Source organism: Heterodontus francisci, chromosome 35, assembly GCF_036365525.1.
Source record: "Heterodontus francisci isolate sHetFra1 chromosome 35, sHetFra1.hap1, whole genome shotgun sequence".
Lineage (NCBI taxonomy): Eukaryota > Metazoa > Chordata > Chondrichthyes > Heterodontiformes > Heterodontidae > Heterodontus > Heterodontus francisci.
In genome coordinates, this window is record NC_090405.1 from 46925146 (window position 1) to 46947161 (window position 22016).

The 22016-nt window shown below is 44.4% G+C and overlaps 1 protein-coding gene across 4 annotated transcripts in view; it reads right to left on the minus strand.

Annotated features, from left to right (window-relative positions):
• The window catches only part of LOC137350656 (collagen and calcium-binding EGF domain-containing protein 1-like), a 159911-nt gene extending 138754 nt beyond the window's left edge, over window positions 1-21157 (minus strand). Inside the window, exons 1-2 of one of the 4 annotated variants that reach the window (XM_068015460.1) lie at window positions 20135-21150; window positions 19162-19242 (exon numbers count right to left, since the gene is read on the minus strand). In XM_068015460.1, coding sequence (XP_067871561.1) covers window positions 19162-19242; window positions 20135-20226 — 173 coding nt within the window. In that variant the 5' untranslated portion in view covers window positions 20227-21150. Of the gene's footprint in view, window positions 1-19161; window positions 19243-20134 lie in introns of all 4 variants that reach the window. The other 3 variants (XM_068015459.1, XM_068015461.1, XM_068015462.1) reach the window with 3 other exon arrangements.
• Between the last annotated feature and the right edge of the window lie 859 nt (window positions 21158-22016).

Genomic DNA, 22016 nt, shown 5'->3' on the forward strand with positions numbered 1-22016 from the left:
ACTTTCTTGTCTGAAATCATATTTAGGCATCAAGGTACAACATTAAAATTCTTGTTTTTGTATTGCCTTATTTTTACTGGAGTGGAGAAAATGACCATTAGCTGTAACGATACCTTTGGATCCAAGTCATTCCCATTTTTTGAAATTCTGCTGTTCACCCAACTGAGTCAACCATTCTGTAGCTGAAAAAGCATCTGATTTCTTTTTAAAAAAAGGCATTGCACTTATAAGAACATAAGAACAGAAGAAATAGGAGCAGGAGAATAAAAGGCCTGCTCAGGTCATGAAAAAAAACACGACCCGAACCCGACAGAACCACATCGGACCCGAGTCAGACCCAGCCCGAGTCCCTCCATTTTTTCCCGCGCCCGACCCAACCCGACCACCGGAATGTTCCCTTTACCTGCCTTGCGACTGTGAATCTGCAGCAAGCTGCAGCATGAGCGTGATGACGTCACAGAGATGCTCACTGACTCACTGCGCAGACTCAGTTTCCATCCTTGACGTCCCGGACTTCCAGCTCAGGGAGGTTTTTTTTACTTTTAACGCTTACCAGCAGAGCAAAATGCAATTCTTGCTGTGTGTGTCTGACCCGGACCTGGCCCCACCCGGACCCGGATCGACCCGACCCGAGCCCGAAAGCCAGACCCGGAAGAGCGACCCGACCCGAATCCGACACGTCGTCGGGTTCGGGTCGGGTCGCAGGCTTTTCCAGGAAAATACCATTCGGTCCCTCGAGCCTGCTCCACCATTCAATAAGATCATGGCTGATCTGATTGTGGCCTTAACTCCACTTTCCTGTCTGCCCCCATAACCCTTGACTCTGTTGTGAATCAAAAATCTGTATAACTCAGCCTTGAACATATTCAATGACTTAGCCACCATTACTCTCTGGGGAAGAGAATTCCAAACACTAACAACCCTCTGAGAGAAGAAATTGCACCTCATTTCCGTCTTAAATGGGAGAGCCCTTAACTTGAAATTGCCCCCGAATTCTAGATTCCCCCACAAGGGGAAACATCCTCTCAACATCTACCCTGTCAAACCCCCTCAGAATCTTACACGTTTCAATAAGATCATCTCTCAATCTTCAAAACTCCAATGAGTATAGGCCAAATACTGGTCAGCCTTTCCTCATAAGACAAACCCCTCATCCCATTATTGTGTGCACATGTAGCTAATCTTGTCTTATGTTTCAACTCAAACCACATTTGTCTCACTAAAATCGTTAGCTTATTGTCTTCTATTATGAAGACACTGGCAGGTGAGATTCACAGATTTGTGGTTTTAAAAACTACAAGGCCAAGTCCTACAAATACTAGCTTTGGACTCACACTATTTTGACCATTCGTCATTCCAACAGTCAGAGGTGTGCCTCTCAGTACAACTCATCAGTACCTCTGAGTTGTTATATTGGAGACTCATGAAAAGTTTTGGCAATGATCAACAAGAGCCCTGGCTGTAAAAGCATAGGCTTTCAAACTAGGAGCCCTCCTGGACCCAAAAGTTTCTACAAGGAAGTTCAAGACGTCATCAGATTTCCACATTTCTCTGGATTTGTTCACTGTTCACTGACTCGTGTTAATCGTCTTATCAGTTGGGGGTTAACAGTATTCAGGCGGTGGGCCATAGTCAGGTGTGCCACAGAAGGAGGCCATTCAGCCTATCGATCCCATGCTGGCTCTTTGTGGAGCAATCCAGTCAGTCCCATTCCCACATTCAATCCGCATGGCCCTGCAAGTTTATTTCCCTCAAGTGTCCATCCAGTTTCTTATTGAAATCACTGATTGTCTCCGCTTCCACCACCCTTGTGGGCAGCGAGTTCCAGGTCATTACCACTCGCTGCATAAAAAAGTTCTTCCTCATATTCCCCCTGTATCCCTGGCCCAAAACCTTCAATCTGTGTCCCCTAGTCCTTGAACCATTAGTTAATGGGAATAGTTTTTCCTTGACTAACTTAACTAAACTCGTCATAATCATGTACACCTCTATCAAACCACCCCTCAATCTCCTTTCCAGCTTTTCCAACCTAACCTTGTAAATAAAATTCCCCCCCCCCCCCCCCCACATTCTGGTAAATCTCCTCTGCACTCTCTCAAGGCCCCTCACATCCTTCTTGAAGTGTGGTGACCAGAACTGGACTAACCAGAGCTTTGTGAAGGTTCAGCATAACTACCCTGCTTTTGTACTCAAGCCCAAGATCCCATATGCTTTGCTAACCACTCTGTCGATATGTTCTGCCACCTTCAAAGATCTATGCACATGTAGCCCCAGGTCCCTCTGTTTCTGCACACTCTTTAGAACTGTACCATTAAATATATATTGCCTGCCTCTATTCCTTCTGCCAAAATGCATCACCTCACACATGTCTGTATCAAATTCCCTCTGCCACCTCTCAGCCCATTCTGCTAGCCTATCCGTGTCCTGTTGCAGGCAGTTCAGATCATCCTCACTGTTTGCCATGCTTCTAAGTTTGGGGTCATGGGCAAATTTTGAAATTCTACTCTGTACTCCAAGATCCAAGTCATTTATATATAGCAGAAAAAGCAGTGGTCCCAGCACTGACGCTTGGGTGTTAATTGGGGACTCACCTATGCTTTTTTATATGTATATTATATATATATATTATCAGACTGAAAGAGGAATTGTTAGCTGGAGATTCACGATATGGAATCTGTGTATCTATGAACAAAAGCTTATAAGTGTATAAAGTCTAGGCTGCAGTGTTCTATCCTTCGCTGCCTGGGTATCTGCATTCTGGCAACTAGAACATAAATTCTCTTTTCTGCTTCCCAATGAACACGTTTATTATGAGTGTAACGTTGCTGTCCTTATGGTACCTGGCATGGTCTTTTGCAAGTTGAGATTCCCCTAAGCTGTGGCAATGTGTATGCAAGGTTCCACTACAAGGATGCACTTCAAACCCAGTGCTCCAAAGAGATGAGAGGAAAAGCTACACATCTACGGTGAAAATGGCCTCATGCCCAACTGCATTTAAAGGACCATGTCTGGGTAGGATCCTTCATCAAAACTAACCCTGTTGAAGATATCCAACCTTGTTGGCTCCTGCCTGCTGGTGAGTTATTTAGCTCTGAGACCCATCCTTCATTAGCATGTGGTATGTTGATTGCTTTGTAACACCGTACCTCTGATATGTAGTGTTTTAATATAATGCATTAAGCCACCTCAATGTACAGGAGTATTAAAGTCCATAGCATGTTCTGAATAGGGAATTATATCTGTTTCCTCCACTAGAAAAAGAACCATAAACAATGGAAATTATTTTTGAAATATTGTGGTGTTTTAGGGAGTGTTGCAGTGAGGGATATACCTGTCATCTGTCTTTCGGATGAGACAGTTAAACTGAACTCCCATCTGCCCTCTTAGGTGGATGTGAAAGATTATATGTCACTATTCAAATAAGAGCAGAGGAGTTCTCCCCAGTGTCCTGACCCATATTTATCCCTCAAACAGCATGACTAAGAGAACAGATTATCTAGTCATTATCACACCGCCAGTTGTGGGATCTTGCTGTGTGCAAATAGCGTGCTGCGTTTCTTACATCATAACAGGGACTACACTTCAAAAGTACTTCATTGTAAAGTGCTTTGGGACATCCTGAGGTCATGAAAGGAACTATATAAAGGCTTTGTTTGCTGACAACACAAACACTAGGTGGCGCAGTACTAGCACATGCACAAATGCAGCCTCTACCACTGGAACGTCAGTGTCTGCGACGTTCAGGCAGCTGCCAGGATTAAAGATGGCGCTGTTCAATTTATCACAGGAAATGCTTATGGCTAATTAGTTCCAGTAAACTAACATTACATTAAGTTGGATGGAAGCCCAGTAATACGCTAGTATGTAGAATAGGATACTACCTGTAATCCTCAGATCCATTTAATATTCCAATAATCCTATTAAATACAAAAGGAATTTTATGATTGAATTTACATGTGCTAATACTTTTGGGAGATAGTGAATTGGCACCCCGATCGATGGAGAAGAAAATCGGGCAGAGTATAAAATGTGCTGCCAATTCGTTATCCACATTTTATATGACTGACCAGGACTGATTTCACCCCAACTCAGCGACTCGCTCCCGCCCCACTGGCCGCTCTCCCCCCTCGGCAACTCGCTCCAGGCCTTGACACTTTCCCCCCCTCCCCCACAGGCCACATCTCTCCCTCAGCCGCTCGCGCCAGACCTCGCTGCTTCCCCCCCGTCCCCATTCCCCTGGCTGATTGTTCCTCACTTCGCGCCACCCCGCTCTCTGGCCTTTCGCTCCCCGCTTCCCCCCCACAGCCGCTAGCTCCGGGCCGCACTGCTTCCCTCCTCTCGGCCACTCGCTCCCACGTTTTATTGTTCTCCGCGTGCCCGAAGAAACAAGGTGGGCCGTGAGGGGTGATGTAGGAGCGAGAGACCAAGAGGAGGGAAACGGCGCAGTCTGGAGCTTGTGACTGGCGGAGGGGGGTGGGGAAGCGGGGAGCGAGCAGCCGGAGAGCGGGGTGGCACGAAGTGAGGAGCGGGATACAATCGGCCGGGGGAGTGGGGGGGGGGGGGGGGGGGGGGGTGGTGGGTGGGTGAGGAGGGGAAGTGGCCGGTAGGAGGGAGGGGGAGAAAGCGTCGAGGCCTGGAGCGAGTTGCCGAGGGGGGAAAGCGGTCAGTGGGGTGGGAACGAGTGGTAGGGATCAAGCTCCAGCCTCAAAATCCCCCATTCAGCTGCTCCCTCCATCCGAGTGGGGGGCTGGGATACTCGATTTCACTTTATCACGCATGCGCAAAGACCTATCAGGCGTGGATGTGTGATGACATTGGCGCTACGCGATGATGTCATCCCGCGCATGTGCCACTTAGTCCTGGCAATACGTAGGCTGTGCATGTGCACAGCTTGGAGCACTCTGATGACTTTAGCGGGTCACTGCGTTGTCAGGAGTCACTTTGCTATATAAATGCAAGTCTTTATGTAATACCGCTGTTACACTGCAGGTAGGCTGCTTGTTTGAGGATGTGCAGCTGTCAATGTTGAGGGATATTACTGGCTCTACACCATTCTCTACCCATGCTCTTATGTACCATATACTGCAGTTCTGTGTCAACGTGAAAGTCATATGACACCAATATAAAATCCGTCACATATCTGAGCGATTGCAAACACCAGATTATGCATGATTTATCTTTGAGAGAAAGCCATAAGCAATGCTTACAATTATAGAGCAGATGGTAAATCAGATAGTCTGTGTGAACTGATAAAGGTTATCTCCCTTTGTTAACAAAGTCATTCTCAACAAAGTCTAATGGGGTATTTTGCTCTGAGATTTTTGCACATCATCAGATACTGAAAAAGTCAACATTTTAAACATCTGAACATTATTAAAAATCAATTAAATTAATTAAACATTAAGGCAGCCAATTCCTGTTTAGTTGCTGTGTCTTTTGAATGAACATTTATCACTTCTATGTCAACATTTCCCATTCAGTTTTACTATTTGCACTGTCACAATGTAGTTGTAGGCTGTGGACACTAGGTGGCTCTGTGGAGCAAGTTTGTGAAGTCTCTCCCAACTCTGCCACTAACTTTAGATATAAATATTGTATTAACTTTCTGTGAGCAGTGACACAGGCTAGTAAATTAATACTGTTCAATGTAAGAGCTCAAACTCAAATCTTACAGCCAATTAGAATATCTATATTGCACTTTCATAAGTATATACATGCTAGACATAATGTTTTTGATCCCAAATGCTGATTAAACATATCCCACCACAAGGACAATTTACAAAGACTTACATTTATATTGTGTCTTATATTTCTGTGAAGCATGATGAATTACCTTGAACTACATTGGCTGTTAGGTAGACAGATAAAGCACCATTTGTAAATGGCAAGATCCCACAAACAGCAATGAGATGAATGATTAGTTAACATGCCATTTTTTGGTGATGTTGGATGAGGGATACCCTTCAAATCATGTCAGAGCATCTCTAGTATCTGCCTGACCCACCAGACCAGATGCCTCAGTTTAACCTCCAACAATGCCTTCGTACTGCACTGGAGTGTCAGATTAGATTCTACATTCAAGTCCTAGATTACACGTTGAACCCACAAACCTTCTGACTCGGAGGCAAGGGTGCTACTCTTTGAACCAAACTGTATCTCAATGTCACCAACAGCACCTAATTGTATTTATATAGTGCCTTTGACAGAATGAAACATCATATGGTGCAATAAGAGCATTGTCAAACAAAATCTAACACTGAGCCACGTAAGGAGATATTAAGACAGGTGACCAAAACCTTGGTCAAAGAGATTGGTTTTAAGGGGTGTCTTAAACGAGGAGAGATAGAGAGGCTTAGAGCAGGAATTCCAGAGCTTAGGGCTCAGGCAGCTGAAGGCATGGCCACCAAAGTTTGGGTGCAGGAAATTGGGAATGCATAAGACACCAGAATTAGAGGAACACGGAGTTCCTAGAGAGGTGTAGGGATAGAGAGGATTGCAGAGATAGAGGGGTGAGGGCATGGATGGATTTGAACACAAGGGTAAGGCTTTTAAATTCAAGGTATTGCTGGACCAGGAGCCAATGTAGGTCAGCGAGCACAGGAATGACGATGAATGGGACTTGGTGTGAGTTCCAATGTAGGCAGCAGAGTTTTGGAGGAGCTGAAGTGTATGAAATTTACACCATTCCAGTTATAAGTCTACTCCATTTTTATTTACTGTCAGGTGCTTCAGGTTATATACAAATGATGATGGATTCTCCCATTGCTTCAACACAGGAGTGTAGACTTATTACTAACAAGTTAATTGTGTAAATCTGGAAACTTTCTCAAAAAAAAAACCTGATTTAATTCCAGTCACATCCAGCCCTTAGCTGCTATTGGATTCTAGTTGGCATTTCTGACTTTCCAAGTTTCATTCCCAAGGTCATGATACTGATTGGGTCACATCCCGAATGGCAGCCAAACAGTTATTATTTCAACTCCATTGCATTCTTCGAACTTGGAAACAAAGGACTCCGAATCTTAATCCTCTTTCCTAATGCCAATGTGAAGCCTCGACCACTTGATCTTATTTAACTAATTAGTCTGATTTTTGCCAAACTGCCCTCCTGACACTGATGCACTAACTGATCAAAATCCTGAATGATTACATTTTCAGCGTCCTTGCTTCCCAGACCATTGAATTAAGGATGCTGGGGGGAGGAGAGTAAGAGGCTGAGATTTTCATTCATGGATTCTAAGGATAATGTCAGCGGAACCAAAGATTTAATTGGAGCCATTAATCCCCCCTCTAGCAGCTGTTGTTTCCAAGTGACTATTCAGATTCCTCCCTTTGATCTGAGTAACCATCACTATATCGATAATAGTGTTAAATAATTTGTCTGTTAAATAGATTTGCCGCCAACTTTCGCTGATACCTATTTTATTTAATAGGCAAATTATTAAACATTAAATAATCATAGTTGAAATGATGCAGAATATTAGACCAATATTTATTCTGATAGTTCCTAATGTATTTTAGTTAAGGAGCATCATTGTTGGCATTAGTACCCAGGATAGGGAGCGAAAATACAGCCAATATTTCTAATCCTAATGGGTACCCATTGATCCTTGCTGGAAAGTGCTTAATGTGAATCTTAAATAAGAATAGGAATGCTTTGGCTGTGATGCACCCCATAGTCCAATAGAAGCTTCCAACGCTCACTGTCTGTGCGCAACAGTTATTTGTCAAATTGTGTCCCAGCAACAGTTAATATCTTCAGGAGGAGAGAACATTGGAAAAAGAGAGTGAAATAGTATTTCAGTGCATTGCGTCATAATAGGATGTGGGATCATTTCCCTTGGCAGATGAGTTGCCTCATCTGTAGCCCTTTGAGTCAGAAGATTGTGTATCTAAACCCCTCTCTCGAACTTGAGCACAGACTCTAGTGTGGGACTGCTGCACATCAAGGGGGACATCTGTTGGATTCGATGGCAAACCAAATTGGGATAGTAACATAGTGGTTATGGTACTGGACTAGTAATCCAGAGGCTTGGACTAATCCTCTGGAGACAAGAGTACAAATCCCACCATGACAGCTGGGGAATTTGAATTCAATTAATCGAATTTGGATTTTAAGAAAAGCTTTTATCAGGAATGGTGACAATGGGACTACTGGATTGTTATCAAAAAATCCATCTGGTTCATCAATATCCTTTTGGGAAGAAAATCTGCCATTCTTACCGTGTCTGGCCTACGTGTGACTCCAGACCCACAGCAATGTCGCTGACTTTTAACTGCCCTCTGAAATGGCCAAGTCACTCAGTTGTATTGAAGGGCAATTAGAGATGGACACATGTTGGCTTTTGCCAGTGACACCACCATTCCATGAATGAATTTTAAAAATTTGCCTAAAAGACTTACAATGCCCTGCTTGAAAGGGCAGTGGAAGTAAATTCAATGGTAACTTTCAAAAGGGATTTGGATATATACTTGAAAAAGAAAAAGATTACAGTGTTATGGAGAAAGGGCAGGGGAGTGGGAGAAATTGGTTCGCTCTTTCAAAGAGCCAGCACAGGCACAATGGGCTGAATAGCCTCCTTCTGTGCTGTACGATCTTATGGCTCTACCTGCCAACCTTGGAAAAGGGAGAATTGGAAGGTAAGCCACCCTGAATATGCTTAAGAGGCCAGCTGAGGAGAACTACAGGCAGAAATCTGGCAACTCTGGTGCTACGTGACTTGGCAGCACAGTTCTTGTTCTTGTTCTTTGGCCTCCTTATCTCGAGAGACAATGGATACGCGCCTGGAGGTGGTCAGTGGTGTGTGGAGCAGCGCCTGGAGTGGCTATAAAGGCCAATTCTAGAGTGACAGGCTCTTCCACAGGTGCTGCAGATAAAATTTGTTTGTCGGGACTGTTAAGCAGTTCGCTCTCCCCTTGCGCTTCTGTCTTTTTTCCTGCCGACTGCTAAGTCTCTTCGACTCGCCACTCTTTAGCCCCGCCTTTATGGCTGCCCGCCAGCTCTGGCGAACGCTGGCAACTGACTCCCACGACTTGTGATCAATGTCACAGGACTTCATGTCGCATTTGCAGACGTCTTTATAACGGAGACATGGACGGCCGGTGGGTCTGATACCAGTGGCGAGCTCGCTGTACAATGTGCCTTTGGGGATCCTGCCATCTTCCATGCGGCTCACATGACCAAGCCATGTGGTAGAAGCAAATGTCAGAGTCAAAACAGCACAGAAGGAGGCTATTTGGCCCATTGCATCTAGCCAGCTCTTTGTGCAGCAATCCAGTCAGTCCCATTACCCTGCTCTGTCCCTGTAGCCCTGCAAGTTTATTTTTCTCAAGAGCCCATTCTGTTTCCTTTTGAAATCATTGATTGTCTCTGCTTCCACCACCCTCATAGGTGGCGAGTTGCAGGCTGCGTACAAAAGTTCTTCCTCACACTCACCAAAACCTTAAATCTTTGTCCTCTAGTCCTTGTACCATCAGCTAATAGGAACAGCTTTTCTTAGTCCACCTTATCTAAATCTGTCATAAACCTGTCACCTGTATCAGATCTCCCTCAATCTTCTTTGCTCCAGGGAGAACAACCCCAGCTTCTCCAACCTAACCTTGTAACTAAAACCCCCATCCCCAGAACCATTCCAGTAAATCTCCTCTGCACCTTCTCTAAGACGCTGTGAAAATTTTTTAGGAATTCATGCTCCCAGCATTGAGCTTCACACAGCAAGATTGTGCATCAGGAATTTGGTCGCAGAGGTCAGCGTGCCCTGCAACTGCATTGGCTCCCATGCCCAAAATCCTGATGAGTGCTGAATGCTCAGAGTCAGGAGTACAAATTTGTGAAGTGTCCCTACCCCCGCTCAGCTACTGGGAGCAGAAAATTCTCAAGCATTCCTTCATCTTGGCCAGCTCTGAAACTCACCTTGCTTCACTTTATGATGTGAGTATCTTTAAAATGGGGCACAAAAAGTTTCCATGCTAGTTCTATGAAAACGAAAACGAGGAATTTATATAGCACTTTTCACAGCTTCAGGAAGCCAATGAAGTACTTTTGTATTGTAGTCATTGTCTAACGTAGCAAACGTGGCAGCCAACCTGCGCACAGCAAGCTCCCACAAACAGCAATGTGACCAGATCATCTCTCTTTTATTAATGTTTGTAGAGGAATAAATATTGGCCAGGACGCTAGGGAAAACTCACCAGCTGTTCTTAGAATAAGCAGAATTGGATATTTTACATCCACTTGAGAGGGTAGATGGAGCCGCGGTTTAACATCTCATCCAAAAGATAGTACCTCAGATAGTGCAGCACTCCCTCAGTACTGCATTTGAATGTCAGCCCAGATTGTGTTCAGATCTCTGGGATGGGGCATGAACCCACACCATCTGACTCAGAGGCAAGAGTGCTACCCACGGGAAAGGTTTCATGTAGCAGGAGCAGCAGTAATTTCTTACAGCACCAGTGAACACACAAATACTGATGTATCTGCACTGGTAAACTGACTGTGTACAAGGGAGTTAATGTATGGCACTTAGCACTGGGCATGATCGAAGATGTGCATATGACATGGGTTTTCAAACCAGAGTATGGTCCAGAGGGGGATCACAGGAGGTCCCAGTATCATCCGACTCAGGTCTGTCTTGAATTAGATTGCTGAATTTTCCTTTAAACTTACCAGCACGTTATTTCTGTTGCTGTAGGGTGTACTAAAATATACATATAACTTTTCTGCCATATTCAGCCTGATTCACCATCATCTGGATGTCAGATGTAGGGTCCCCAGGAACCAGCGTGTTAATATAATGTAAGGGATTCCCTGGGAATCCAGTAATGTTTGCAGGGGGTTCCCCTCACAGAAATGGTTGAAAGCCACCGCTGCCCACGACAGTGTAATTCATGAACTGCATTCCTATAGAACTAATGAAACAGAAAGTAAAGGAAAGCCACACAGAGTGCAGCCTCATTAAGAATTGGCATTAGTCCACCCACTACAATATAAACTCAGGTCAGATTTACACTAGTATTCTTTTATGTATAGAATTACATTCAATTTACAGCACAGACTCAGGCCATTCAGTCTAACTGGTCTGTGCCAGTGTTTATGCTTCACACAAACCTTCTCCCACCCTACTTCATCTACACTTCTTCAATCATCGTTACACACAGCACAGAGCATCTTATATTTTAGTGCTGCAAAGTGAGCAAATAACCATGCTTCTGTGAATTCTGAATAATAAATGGACCATTCTCCAGAGATATAAAGGTTATTCATGTCCAGTGTTGCATTTTTTAAGCATTCTTTACCTATAGTTTTACTCTGCGTCTGACTTGTTTGGAGTCTGTTTCTGTTCTCATCAGCTGCTTGCTTTGCCAGCACTGACAAGCAATTCCATTTATCATCAACCAACAGGTATAATTGCCCTCTGCATAATCGGCACTGCAAATTAATACAGTCAAATGATTCATGACATGTGTATAATTATGTTGTAATTTGCAACAGATTATCATGGATTAAAGTTCCACTACTTCAATTAAAAAATGGTGAAAGATTAATGCAGCAGTAGGGAAAGCAGGAGTGTCAGTGAATGAACAAATAGTTATAAACCTGCACCAAGAAAGTAATTGGGTGCCAGAGAGTTCATTTGTGACAGCCAGGACAAAGAAAGAAAGACTTGCATTTCTATAGTCCCTTTCACAACCTCAGGACATCCCAAAGAACTTTACAGGCAACTAAGTACTTTTGAAGCATAGCCACTGTTGTAATCTAGGAAATGCAGCAGCCAATTTGCACACAGCAAGCTCCCACAAACAACAATGAGATAATGAACAGATAGTCTGTTTCTTTACTGATGAATATTGGCCAGGACACTGTGAGAACACTCACCTGCTCTTCTTCAGAGCAGTGCATAGAGCCTCTTACATCCACTTGAGAGGGTAGACAAAGCCTTGGTTTAGCATGTCATCTGAAAGGCAACACTTCTGACAACATAGCACTCCCTCAGTACTGCACTGGAAGTCACAGCTTGGATTATATGCTCAGGTCCCTGGAGTGAGACTTGAACCCACAACTTTTTGACTCAAAGGCAAGAGTGTCACCACTGAGCCAGAGCCAGCATGCCTCACAGCTGATGAATGATCATTCACTTAGTTTCTCTTTCCACAGACGCTGCCAGACCATACAGCATTTTCTGTTTATATTCCAGATTTCCAGCATTCGCAGTATTTTCCTTTTGATTTGGTTTGGAGTTTCATCAAATGGACTAAGCAGGAGCCTTACCAACTTGAATCTTCAGCAGTGGGATCGGCTGGATTATTTCTGACAATGGCTATCTTAAAAGTCCAAGCTTAACAGGCAACTTCCATGTCGAGTCATTATGCCAGTTTTCTGTTGGCAGGCCGTGGCGTTTTACAGTACTACAGATCCCGCTGCTCCCAGAATAATCCCAGTACTTCTCAGGTTAAAACGTACAGGCACTTATAGTGGAACTAAACCCATGCACAAACCAGTCTGTTATAAATGGTTTGCACTATGCATTGAGAATAAAAGATGGCGGAGCCTGTATTACATGAAGTATAATGAATACCTGTAAGTGAATTACAGGGCAGTAATGCAATTAAGGAATTCAGATGATATCATATGTCAAAAAAGCAAGTCCCAAGCAGTTTACATTCTCATCTGAACTCTAACATGATTACTAGTTTAAATTCACCAGCAGCTCTTTGTTCAGAGTTAGTTCATATCCAAGAGAGTGAATTGTTTTCAAAGTGATTTCCTTTAGTGCAATGCAGTCTGGACTCCTATTCTTTGATCTGGGGATTATTTGATACTGTTCAGCATTGTTACTAGGATTTCTCAAAAACCTAGAAACCGGCCTTTGAGATGTTCCTGCAGCCGCACTGCAGGGGACTCTCACTAGAGTTTCAGTGAGGTAGATTGGTAGGATTATGGAATTTTCAGTGGCAAACCATTTTTGACTATGTCCTTCCGAAGGTGTCTGAAGAAATCATTTTGTACATAATACCAGGACGAAGTACTGGTTTTGCCACTTATATTGGCAGAAGTGCAAGGTGATGAATTAAAAGTAGCAGACACAAGACCGTACAACATATTGGCTGGAATGTTTTCCCCCCATGTTGTACATAAGGAATGTACAGAACCAAAAAAGACAATTATTCTCCCTCTAGCTGGCCCTAGTGAATTACATTAGCAGAATAAACTTCTTGTACATCATTCTGCTCCCTGCATCATTCCTGTGCTGAAGTCAAGACCCATAACAACATTTCTTTTACCCTGGACTATAAACTGTGGCGTTCCTTACATTTCTGAATCTTTCACTCCTCTGACATACTATTCATGTCTAAAATCTAGCTTAGCGCCATCTCCTGATTTATCTATTTTGCTTTTTCCACTGACTTCAACCTTTGTGATGTCCTGTTCTGTGAGCCTTGACCCTTCATTCCAGTGTAGCAAGAAAACTAATCTCAAATAGCTGCCAATCTAATCGGGGCTTCAGCATTCGGGCAGCTTGTATTTGTTCGTTGAACCCTGAGGTAGGAAAAGTCATTGTTGGCAGCCAGTATTATTTACAAGTAGAGAGATAGAGTCTTGATATTCTTGATAAATGCCACTAATGGTGCCTGGTTACTCTGTTGCTGGCATTCTCACTAAACCACCGAGGGCAATAAAAGATCTTACAGAATTTTATTTGCACAAACATTTAGAACAATTAGAACACACGCAGAAGCCCCCACATTGCGAGAATCCAACCCCAACTCAGAGTCTATTGTTGATTTTTATGGCTGGAAAATCAGGAGCAATTCCGTGCCTGAATCTCCAACCTAGGGTCGGGATTTTATCGGCTCCGGGGCAATGGGCTGGGAGACGAGTGTATCGGTAAAATGCCGGGGAGCTGCTCCATGACGGTCCAGGAAGTTTCCCAGTAGCGGGCTGAGTGCCAGAACAGCTGCCCGCCAAACGGATTAAATGCTGCATGGAGGTGGCCTCCTAGAGGCTTCCTGCGGGAAGGAGGGGGTAGCAGGCTGTATGGAACCAAGAGGGGCCCGCAGGCAGGGAAGGCAGCTCCTATGGCCCCAATGATTTCCCCAGAGGGATCTGCCCTCCAATGCTAAGCCCCATGATTACAAACTTTTTTTTTAACCACCAGCCTGCCTCAGTAGCGACCTCCTCTCCTGGTGGCTCTGCTAAGGCTTCAGATCTGTCGTCCCTCTGATTGGGCTGGCAGCATGGAGAGCCCAACCACTGTCCTTAATTGGATGGCAGGCCCGGCAGTGACCAATTAGGAAACCGCCTCCAGGAAGATTGCCGATGCAGTCCCGTTGCCTATCCATGTGGGCTCGAAACCTGCATGCCGTCCCTACTTCGGGACTTCCCCCCGCCCCCTTATAAAATTCCACCCAAGACGTCAGCTGTGGCTCAGTCGGTCACACTCTTGCCTCTCAGTTAGAAGGTTGTGGTTCAAGCCCCACTCTAAAGACTTGAGCAGATAATCCAACATGATACTCCACTGGAGTACTGAGATTGCACTGTTAGAGGTGTTGTCTTTCAGATGGGATGTTAAACCGAGGCCACATTGGTTCTCTCAGGTGGATGTAAAAAAAAGTACCATGCCACTATTTCGAAGAGGAGGGAGTTTCTTACCAATGTCTGAGCCAATATTTATCTCTCAATCAACATCACTAAAACAGATTATCTGATCACATTGCTATTAGTGGGAGCTTGCTGTGCACAAATTGGTTGCTATATTTCCTACATTACAATAGTGACGACACTTCAAAAAGTACTTAATTGGCTGTAAAGTTCTTTGGGACATCCTGAGATCATGAAAGGCACTAAAGAAATGCAAGTCTTTCTTTCTTTTGAATTTCCTTTGACCAAGACTCTGTGCCGGGAGCAGGTTCTCAGTTTCCAACCTATGGTGCCAGATCGTTTAAAAGATTGCCCACGACCTCCCTATCTTTCACAGTAATAGTTGCATTACACATTGCCCGATGATAAGTCAAAAGTCCCAGAACTGTAATTTCTGGATAATTCAAATTTTTAGCGCAGAAAATGAAGCTTCACAAACTCAGGAGGCGACTATTCTCCTTAAATGGTAATATATGATAGTACTTCATTTGTTCAACTCAGTTAGAATGCTCCTGTGTTATAGGATACTGCAGCTTTTCATAAAATGGAGTCATAGAATTGTTTGCCTCATCTCCCCTCTGGTTCTTTTGCCAATTATCTCAAAACTTTTAACTACTGAAATTCACAAAGAAGGCTAACAAGACAATCAACTGACTTCTTTCAAAGAATTTGAGCTGTTCAAATCCTTTCCTGGACAGCCGTAATAATCTTGGTGTTGGCAGTCCAGTTGCTTTCCAATGCTGCAGTAGACAGCTATTACATTAGGAAAGTGCCTGGAGCTGAGAGACAGCCTGGCCACCTGTGGATAGAGAGATAGCAAAAGGAGCTTTATCACCCATTTGAAATATCTAGGACTTGCAAAACAAAAGCAGTACGAACTGGGAAACTTATGATACAGAAGCATCACTGCTATAAAGGACAGGCACCAGGCATCTCTTGCACAGAGGTATTGCCATATATCAATGTTACTTACAGCTTCTTGATAATGTTCCCTAGGGTTCTGCAGGTGGAGCATGTAAAACTGTTACTGCGATGGGCTGGCTGGAGTCTGGAGCAAAATTAAATATTTGAAGGATAAAAGTTTGCAGGTCTGTGAGGAAAGAGCAGGGGAGTGGGACTAATTAGATAGCTCTTTCAAAAGAGCCAGCACAGGCACGATGGCTGACTGGTCTCCTTCTGTGCAATGATTCTATCTAGTAAAAGTCACAATTTTTACATTTTAAAGGTTCTGTGGAATTTCTTGCCCCAAATGCAAGAAAATACTTATTAGGGTCAATCATCAAATATTTAAGATGTTCAATTCCCTTGTAATGTTAACAAGATGCAATTTTATGACCACTACTTTCTCTCTCAAGAGACTCTTATCTTAATGTTTGGATTCCAGGAGAATGGCACTCCGATAGAGATCCCCAGCCCCCACAGATCAGTATCTCTGATAATCTGCACCAACATTACTGCACTGCTGTTGGAGATCAGTGCAGGGCTGGCCCAGGGGTCATCTCATCATTCTGCAAGCAGTGTTGGCCTGAGTAGTTAATGTGGGTTAGTATTGGAAGAGAAAGAAGCAATCAAACTTTGCACTCTTCTCGGCAAACACTGGCCTTACGGACGCTGGTCACTTCACTAGTTCAGCCCAAATGTCTCTAAAATAAATTATTTGTTCTTCTTTGCAAGGAGTGGCAGGAGCTGGGAGTTAACACAGAGGCAGTTCTAGGCGGGGGCATGATGTAAAGTAATGTCAACACAAGCACATAGACATACAGAACACATTCAGTGGCCAAGGGCAAGTGCCTAATCTGGCAGCAAAGTGCAAAACCCATTGGAATCTGGCATTGCAGTAGCAATGAGAAATTGCCATATTTATATTTACTGTCGATACCACTCCCTCAAGGTTTTTCAACATCACCACGGACTTACCTAGTTTTGCTGAATGTTCTCATAAGCACTCCAGACTGCTTGGTGTTACATACTCACAGGTATTTTGTGAACTGCTATCCTCCCTAAATGCCCGTCAGGGTACATGCATTATTATCGTAAGTCAGAGAAGTTAAAAGGACATATTCCTGTAGTTGGCCAAAATTCTTCACAATTGATGATAGAGTCAATAAATACAAATGAGCATTAAGGAATAAAATGCTCCATCTGTTGATCAACCTGTCTACCTCGATTCCTAGGTAAAAAAGGGACAAGGAGGACAGACTTGTAAAAGTATATTAAAAACTATGTGTACCAAAGTACATTTTCATTTTGTGTAAAGGTTGGACCATAACAGGATATTCATACATATATATGATATAGTATCTATCATATGCCTGTGCGCACTTTCTGTGTCAGCTTTTACATGGTATATTCCTATGTGCATATTTATAATGGAAACTGCCGATGTAAACTTGTCACACTGTAATTACACCCTCCTGCAAAAGGGCGGCACTATAGCACCTGGGTTCTCCCAGTGACTCAGAGCGTACAGCGGAAGAAACTGAGACTTCTAAGCTATTACAAAGTGATTCCTGACAACGCTGGCCAGCGCAGACGTCATCAGGCTGCGCCGCGGTGCGCACATGCGCAGACGGTCTCCTGATCTCTGCGCATGCACTGCGTTCCTGCTTGCCAGGACCAGTTTGCGCATGCGCTGGTGACGTCATCGCGTTTCGTCGTCTTCCTCGGGCAACGCGCCAGGTTGGCTTCCCCCTTTCCCCCCCCTTTCCCCCCCCTTTCCTCCCCCTCCCTCCCTCCCTCTTCCCCCCCTTTCCTCCCCCTCCCTCCCTCTTCCCCCCCTTTCCTCCCCCTCCCTCCCTCTTTCCCCCCCTTTCCTCCCCCTCCCTCCCCCCCCTCTTTCCCCCGCCGCCGTCGCCGTCACCGCTGCTCTCCCCGCGCTGGTCTCCCCGCCCCCCGCGCTGCTGTCCCCGCCCCCCGCGCTGCTGTCCCCGCCTCCCGCGCTGCTGTCCCCGGCCCGCTCCACTCTCTCACTCCGGCCATTGTATGTTGCCACGTGTTTGTTAGGTTTCATCTGTGTGATTCTTTGAGCAGCGCCATCTTTAGTCCTGGCAGCTGCTACAGTCACAAGCTGTGACGTTTTAGTGGCACATGCTGTATTTGCGCATGTGCCAAAACAGCGCCACCTACCAATTGCGTTGTCAACAAATGCAGTCAAGCTATTAAGCCAAAGACTACATTTGTGATAGACTCCCCCGTGCAACATCACGGTGATTGACTAGTATTAATAATATATTTGCACTATGTGAATATAGTGAAATAGCCATAACAATGCAGCTTCAACAACAGGACAGTTACTCCACAGGTAGCTGTAGAGTGTGATGTGCAGCGGGCAGACCCAAAGTCATACTGCATGGCTTCCATGTCGTATTCACCCAGCAACAACAGGTAGCCATTGACAAGCCCCTTAGCCATGTCAACTGTGGCTCAGTGGACAGAATTCTCCCTCTGTGTCAGAAGATTGTGGGTTCAAATCCCACTGCAGAGACTTAAGTTTAAAATCCAGGGCAACACTCTATACAGTGCCAACAGAGTGCTATATTGTCAGAACTGTCATCTTTCAGATGAAACATTAAACCAAGGCCTGTCTGCCCTCTCAGGCTGATGTAAAGGATCCTGTCATGCTATTTTGAAGACGAGTAGGGGAGTTCTCCCTGGTGTTATGGCCCATATTTATCTTTCAATCAACAATATCACTAAAACAGGTTATCTGGTCATTTACCATACTTAGCAGTTTATGGGAGCTTGCTGTGTGCAAATTGGCAGCCACATTTCCTGCATTACAACAGTGACTACACTTCAAAAGGACTTCATTGGCTGGGAAACCTTTTGGGATGTTCTGAGGTTGTGAAAGGGTGCTATATAAATGAAAATCCTTTTTCTTTTTATGGAGAGAGAGAGATGGTAATGTGCCTCTCTACTTTGATTCAAAATTAATTTATATAAATCCCCAGGATGTCCAACTTTTTAAACCTAGGTTTGTAATGCTACTTGTACCCAGTACAAGTCTCAGCACCTGGGGTGCCCTTGACTTTGAAATGCATGACAGTAAATAAGCTGGCGTAACCCCAGGCATCATCTGAGAACATTTCGAGACAGTGATAGCCTAGTAATTGGTCCACGTAAAAGAAAAAGGTTTGCCATTGAAGGTGACAAAGGTATCAATCCTAAATACAGAAAAATGCTGGAAATACTCAGCAGGTCAGGCAGCATCTGTGGAGAGAGTTCTGACGCGAGGTCATCGACCTGAAACATTAACTGTGTTTCCCTCTCCGCAGATGTTACCTGAACTGCTGAGTGTTTCCAGCATTTTGGACTTCCAGCATCCGCAACATTTTGCTTTTGTAGTGGGATCAGTCCTGTTGCTGTTTCCAGACCGTGTTTTGTGCAACCAACATATCCCATGTTGTGTTCTCTTCATCTGTGATCCAGATGGCACTGGACTCTTGCCTGGGATATGCAGAGTCCTCAATTCATTTGCTCCCTCCCCAAAAAACACATTCTTTTTCATGCCAAGTTCTCCTTACCTTAAACACGTGGATGTTTCTCCGGTAGCCTTTGTGCACTGATACTCCAATGTAACCACATGATTCTCAGGACATACTTCACTAATTAAAACAATATGAAAGCATTAGCCAATACACATCGACTGTCAGAATGGAATCACATTCGGCACTCGCACGCATATTGGTTTCAATGTGAGCCAATTGTTTTAGCGGACCTCTTCGTGCAGCGCCAGGTGACGTTTGCGTAAAGGCGCTATATAAATGCAAGTTTTTGTTATTGAGGCACTTGTCAGAAATTGATTATTTTGTGGCCACTTATTGGTCGAAACAAATAAAATGCAAAACTTTTTTTTTTAAATTACAAGTTCACTAAGTGCAATGCAATAACAAATATTTTACACGGAGGAATATCTTACATCTGTAAACTTTTTAAAATCTCACTACTCTCCAGCACGAAGATTTTCAGAGCATGTAGAGATAGATTTTATAGATTAATGAGGATCGTTGGGGGTAAACTTTGAGAGATTGGAATTCAGTCTGTTCCCCGTGGCTTTCCAACTACTAAAACTGGAAGAGAAAATCGTGCGAGCACTGCACTCCACACCTGAATCCCAGCCTGTGCCTATAGTGAGAATTCATGTGCAAAATCTAGCCTATTCTCCAGTTACTAACTCGCTGCCTCCAGTCGCTCCAGGAATATAATCACGAGACAATGAGAAATTTCTGGGAATTAGGAGCAATGCTCCTCACAGAATCTGTGCCTCTGGAATCGCCCCTAAAGCGCTTTGGGATGAGTCCAAGAGATGTTATAAGGCACTTAAAAAAAAAGATATATGTAAGGCAAGTCTCTTCTGTCTTAACCCGAACTCTTAAAACATCAGTGCTCGGTTAACGCTCGGTTCCTGTCCCTATTCCCACATTTAAACATGTTACATGCTACAATCGAAAGAGCGGCCGTGTAGGATATCTTATCGTTAGATTAATTAACCCCTACCTTTCCAGTTCTGCTCTCAAGACAGAAGAGGGACAAGTTGATGACAGCAGTGTGAAGGCGAGAATCATTCCAAAGTGCTCTCCACAATTCATGTCTTTGCCAAATGAAAAAAAGAACAGGATCAAGACTCGCCGTCGGGAAATGACACTCTTGAGTGTTTGTGCGTGTGTTCCCGATTTCCTGTTGAATTGGTTTGGGGTGGGGAGGGGGGCGTTTTGGAAGGTGGCGGGGAGTTGGGTTTCTGTAACTCACCCAAGCCTCATCTTCCCCTCACGCTAGACAGGGCACAGTGGATGGACCGACTGACGAGGGGAACGAGGGGGGGGGGGGGGGAGGAGGGAGAAATAGTTGGCAGGAGCTTTGGCATATTCTCCCAGTCCCAGGAAACATGCATGAGCGTTCCTCAGCCAACGAGTTCAGAAACCTGCAAACAGCAACCTCACTCTGCCAGCACCGTGGGTCACTTCCACCCAGTGCCACCGACTCCTGTCATTGAAGCGATTAAAACTAGCTCCCACCCCAAGGCTGGTGAAAGATGATTAAAGTTCTTGATCGAAATCCTGGCAGACAGAACTATCAAATCCAGACACAGACAAGATCAGATCTGGAGTGTAACTGGTTTCCTTCTCAGGGGTGGGTTATCAGCGAGAGTTTAACACAGAGCCCAGAAAATGTGGGCGTTGAAGAAATCGAATCTATTCCCAGTTCAGGGGAAAAGGAGGTAACTGGACGGCGGCAAACAATTGGATCAATAATTACTTCCTTAGGGGAATTCCAGCGAAGGATGCATTTTGGCGAGGAGAATTCATCAGCAAGAAGCAAGCTGGGTGGAGTATTGCTAGAATATTTCCAATTTCTCTCTCCCTTGAGCTCAGTAACGTTCAACTGCATCACTCACATCTGGTTGCGGTCAACATGTATATTCTCTAAAGCCCGGACAAGGTGAATGATGAGTTGCTCCCACTGTATTCCGTACCATTCGGCAACACAGCCTGTCAGATACGTTTCCGCGACTGTTTGAAGTCTCCCACAAACCAAACTTTACACTGGTTTGCGCTTTGACTGAGCTGGTTCAGGAGCAGCGAGAGCTCTCTTTAAAAAAAAACCTTGCATTTATATAGCACCTTTCCCGACCATCGGACGTCTCAAAATGCTTCACAGTTAATTAAGTACTTTTTGGAGTGTTAGTCACTGTTGTAATATAGGAAAGGCGACAGCCAATTTGTGCACAGCAAGCTCCCACAAACAACAGTGTGCGAATGAGCAGATAATCTGTTTTTGTGATGTTGATTGGTTGTTAAATATTGGCCAGGACACTTCTTCAAAATGGCACTTTTACATCCACCTGAAGGGGCAGACCAGGCCTTGGTTTAATGCCTGATGTGAAAGTCAGCTCCTTCAACAGCGTAGCACTCCCTCTGTACGGCACTGGAGTGTCAGCCAGATTTTTGTGCTCAAATCCAGGAATGGGACTTGAATCCAGAACCATGTAAGCCAGGGCTGACAACACCAATAAAAGCAAAATAGAGTGGATGCTGGAAATCTGAAATAAAAACAGAAAGTGCCGAAATACTCAGCAGGTCAGGCAACATCTGTGGAGAGAGAAGCAGAGTTAACGTTTCAGGTCTGTGACTTTTCATCAGAGCTGGCAAAGGTTGGAAATATAATAGGTTTTAAGCTTTCTAACTTTTGCCAGTTCTGATGAAAGGTCACTGACCTGAAACGTTAACTCTGCTTCTCTCTCCACAGATGCTGCCAGACCTGCTGACAACAACAACCTGTGTTGATATAGTGCCTTTGACGGAATGAAACAACCAAAGGTGCTTCACAAAAGCATTATCAAAGGCAATCTACATAAGGAGATAATAGGACAGGTAACCAA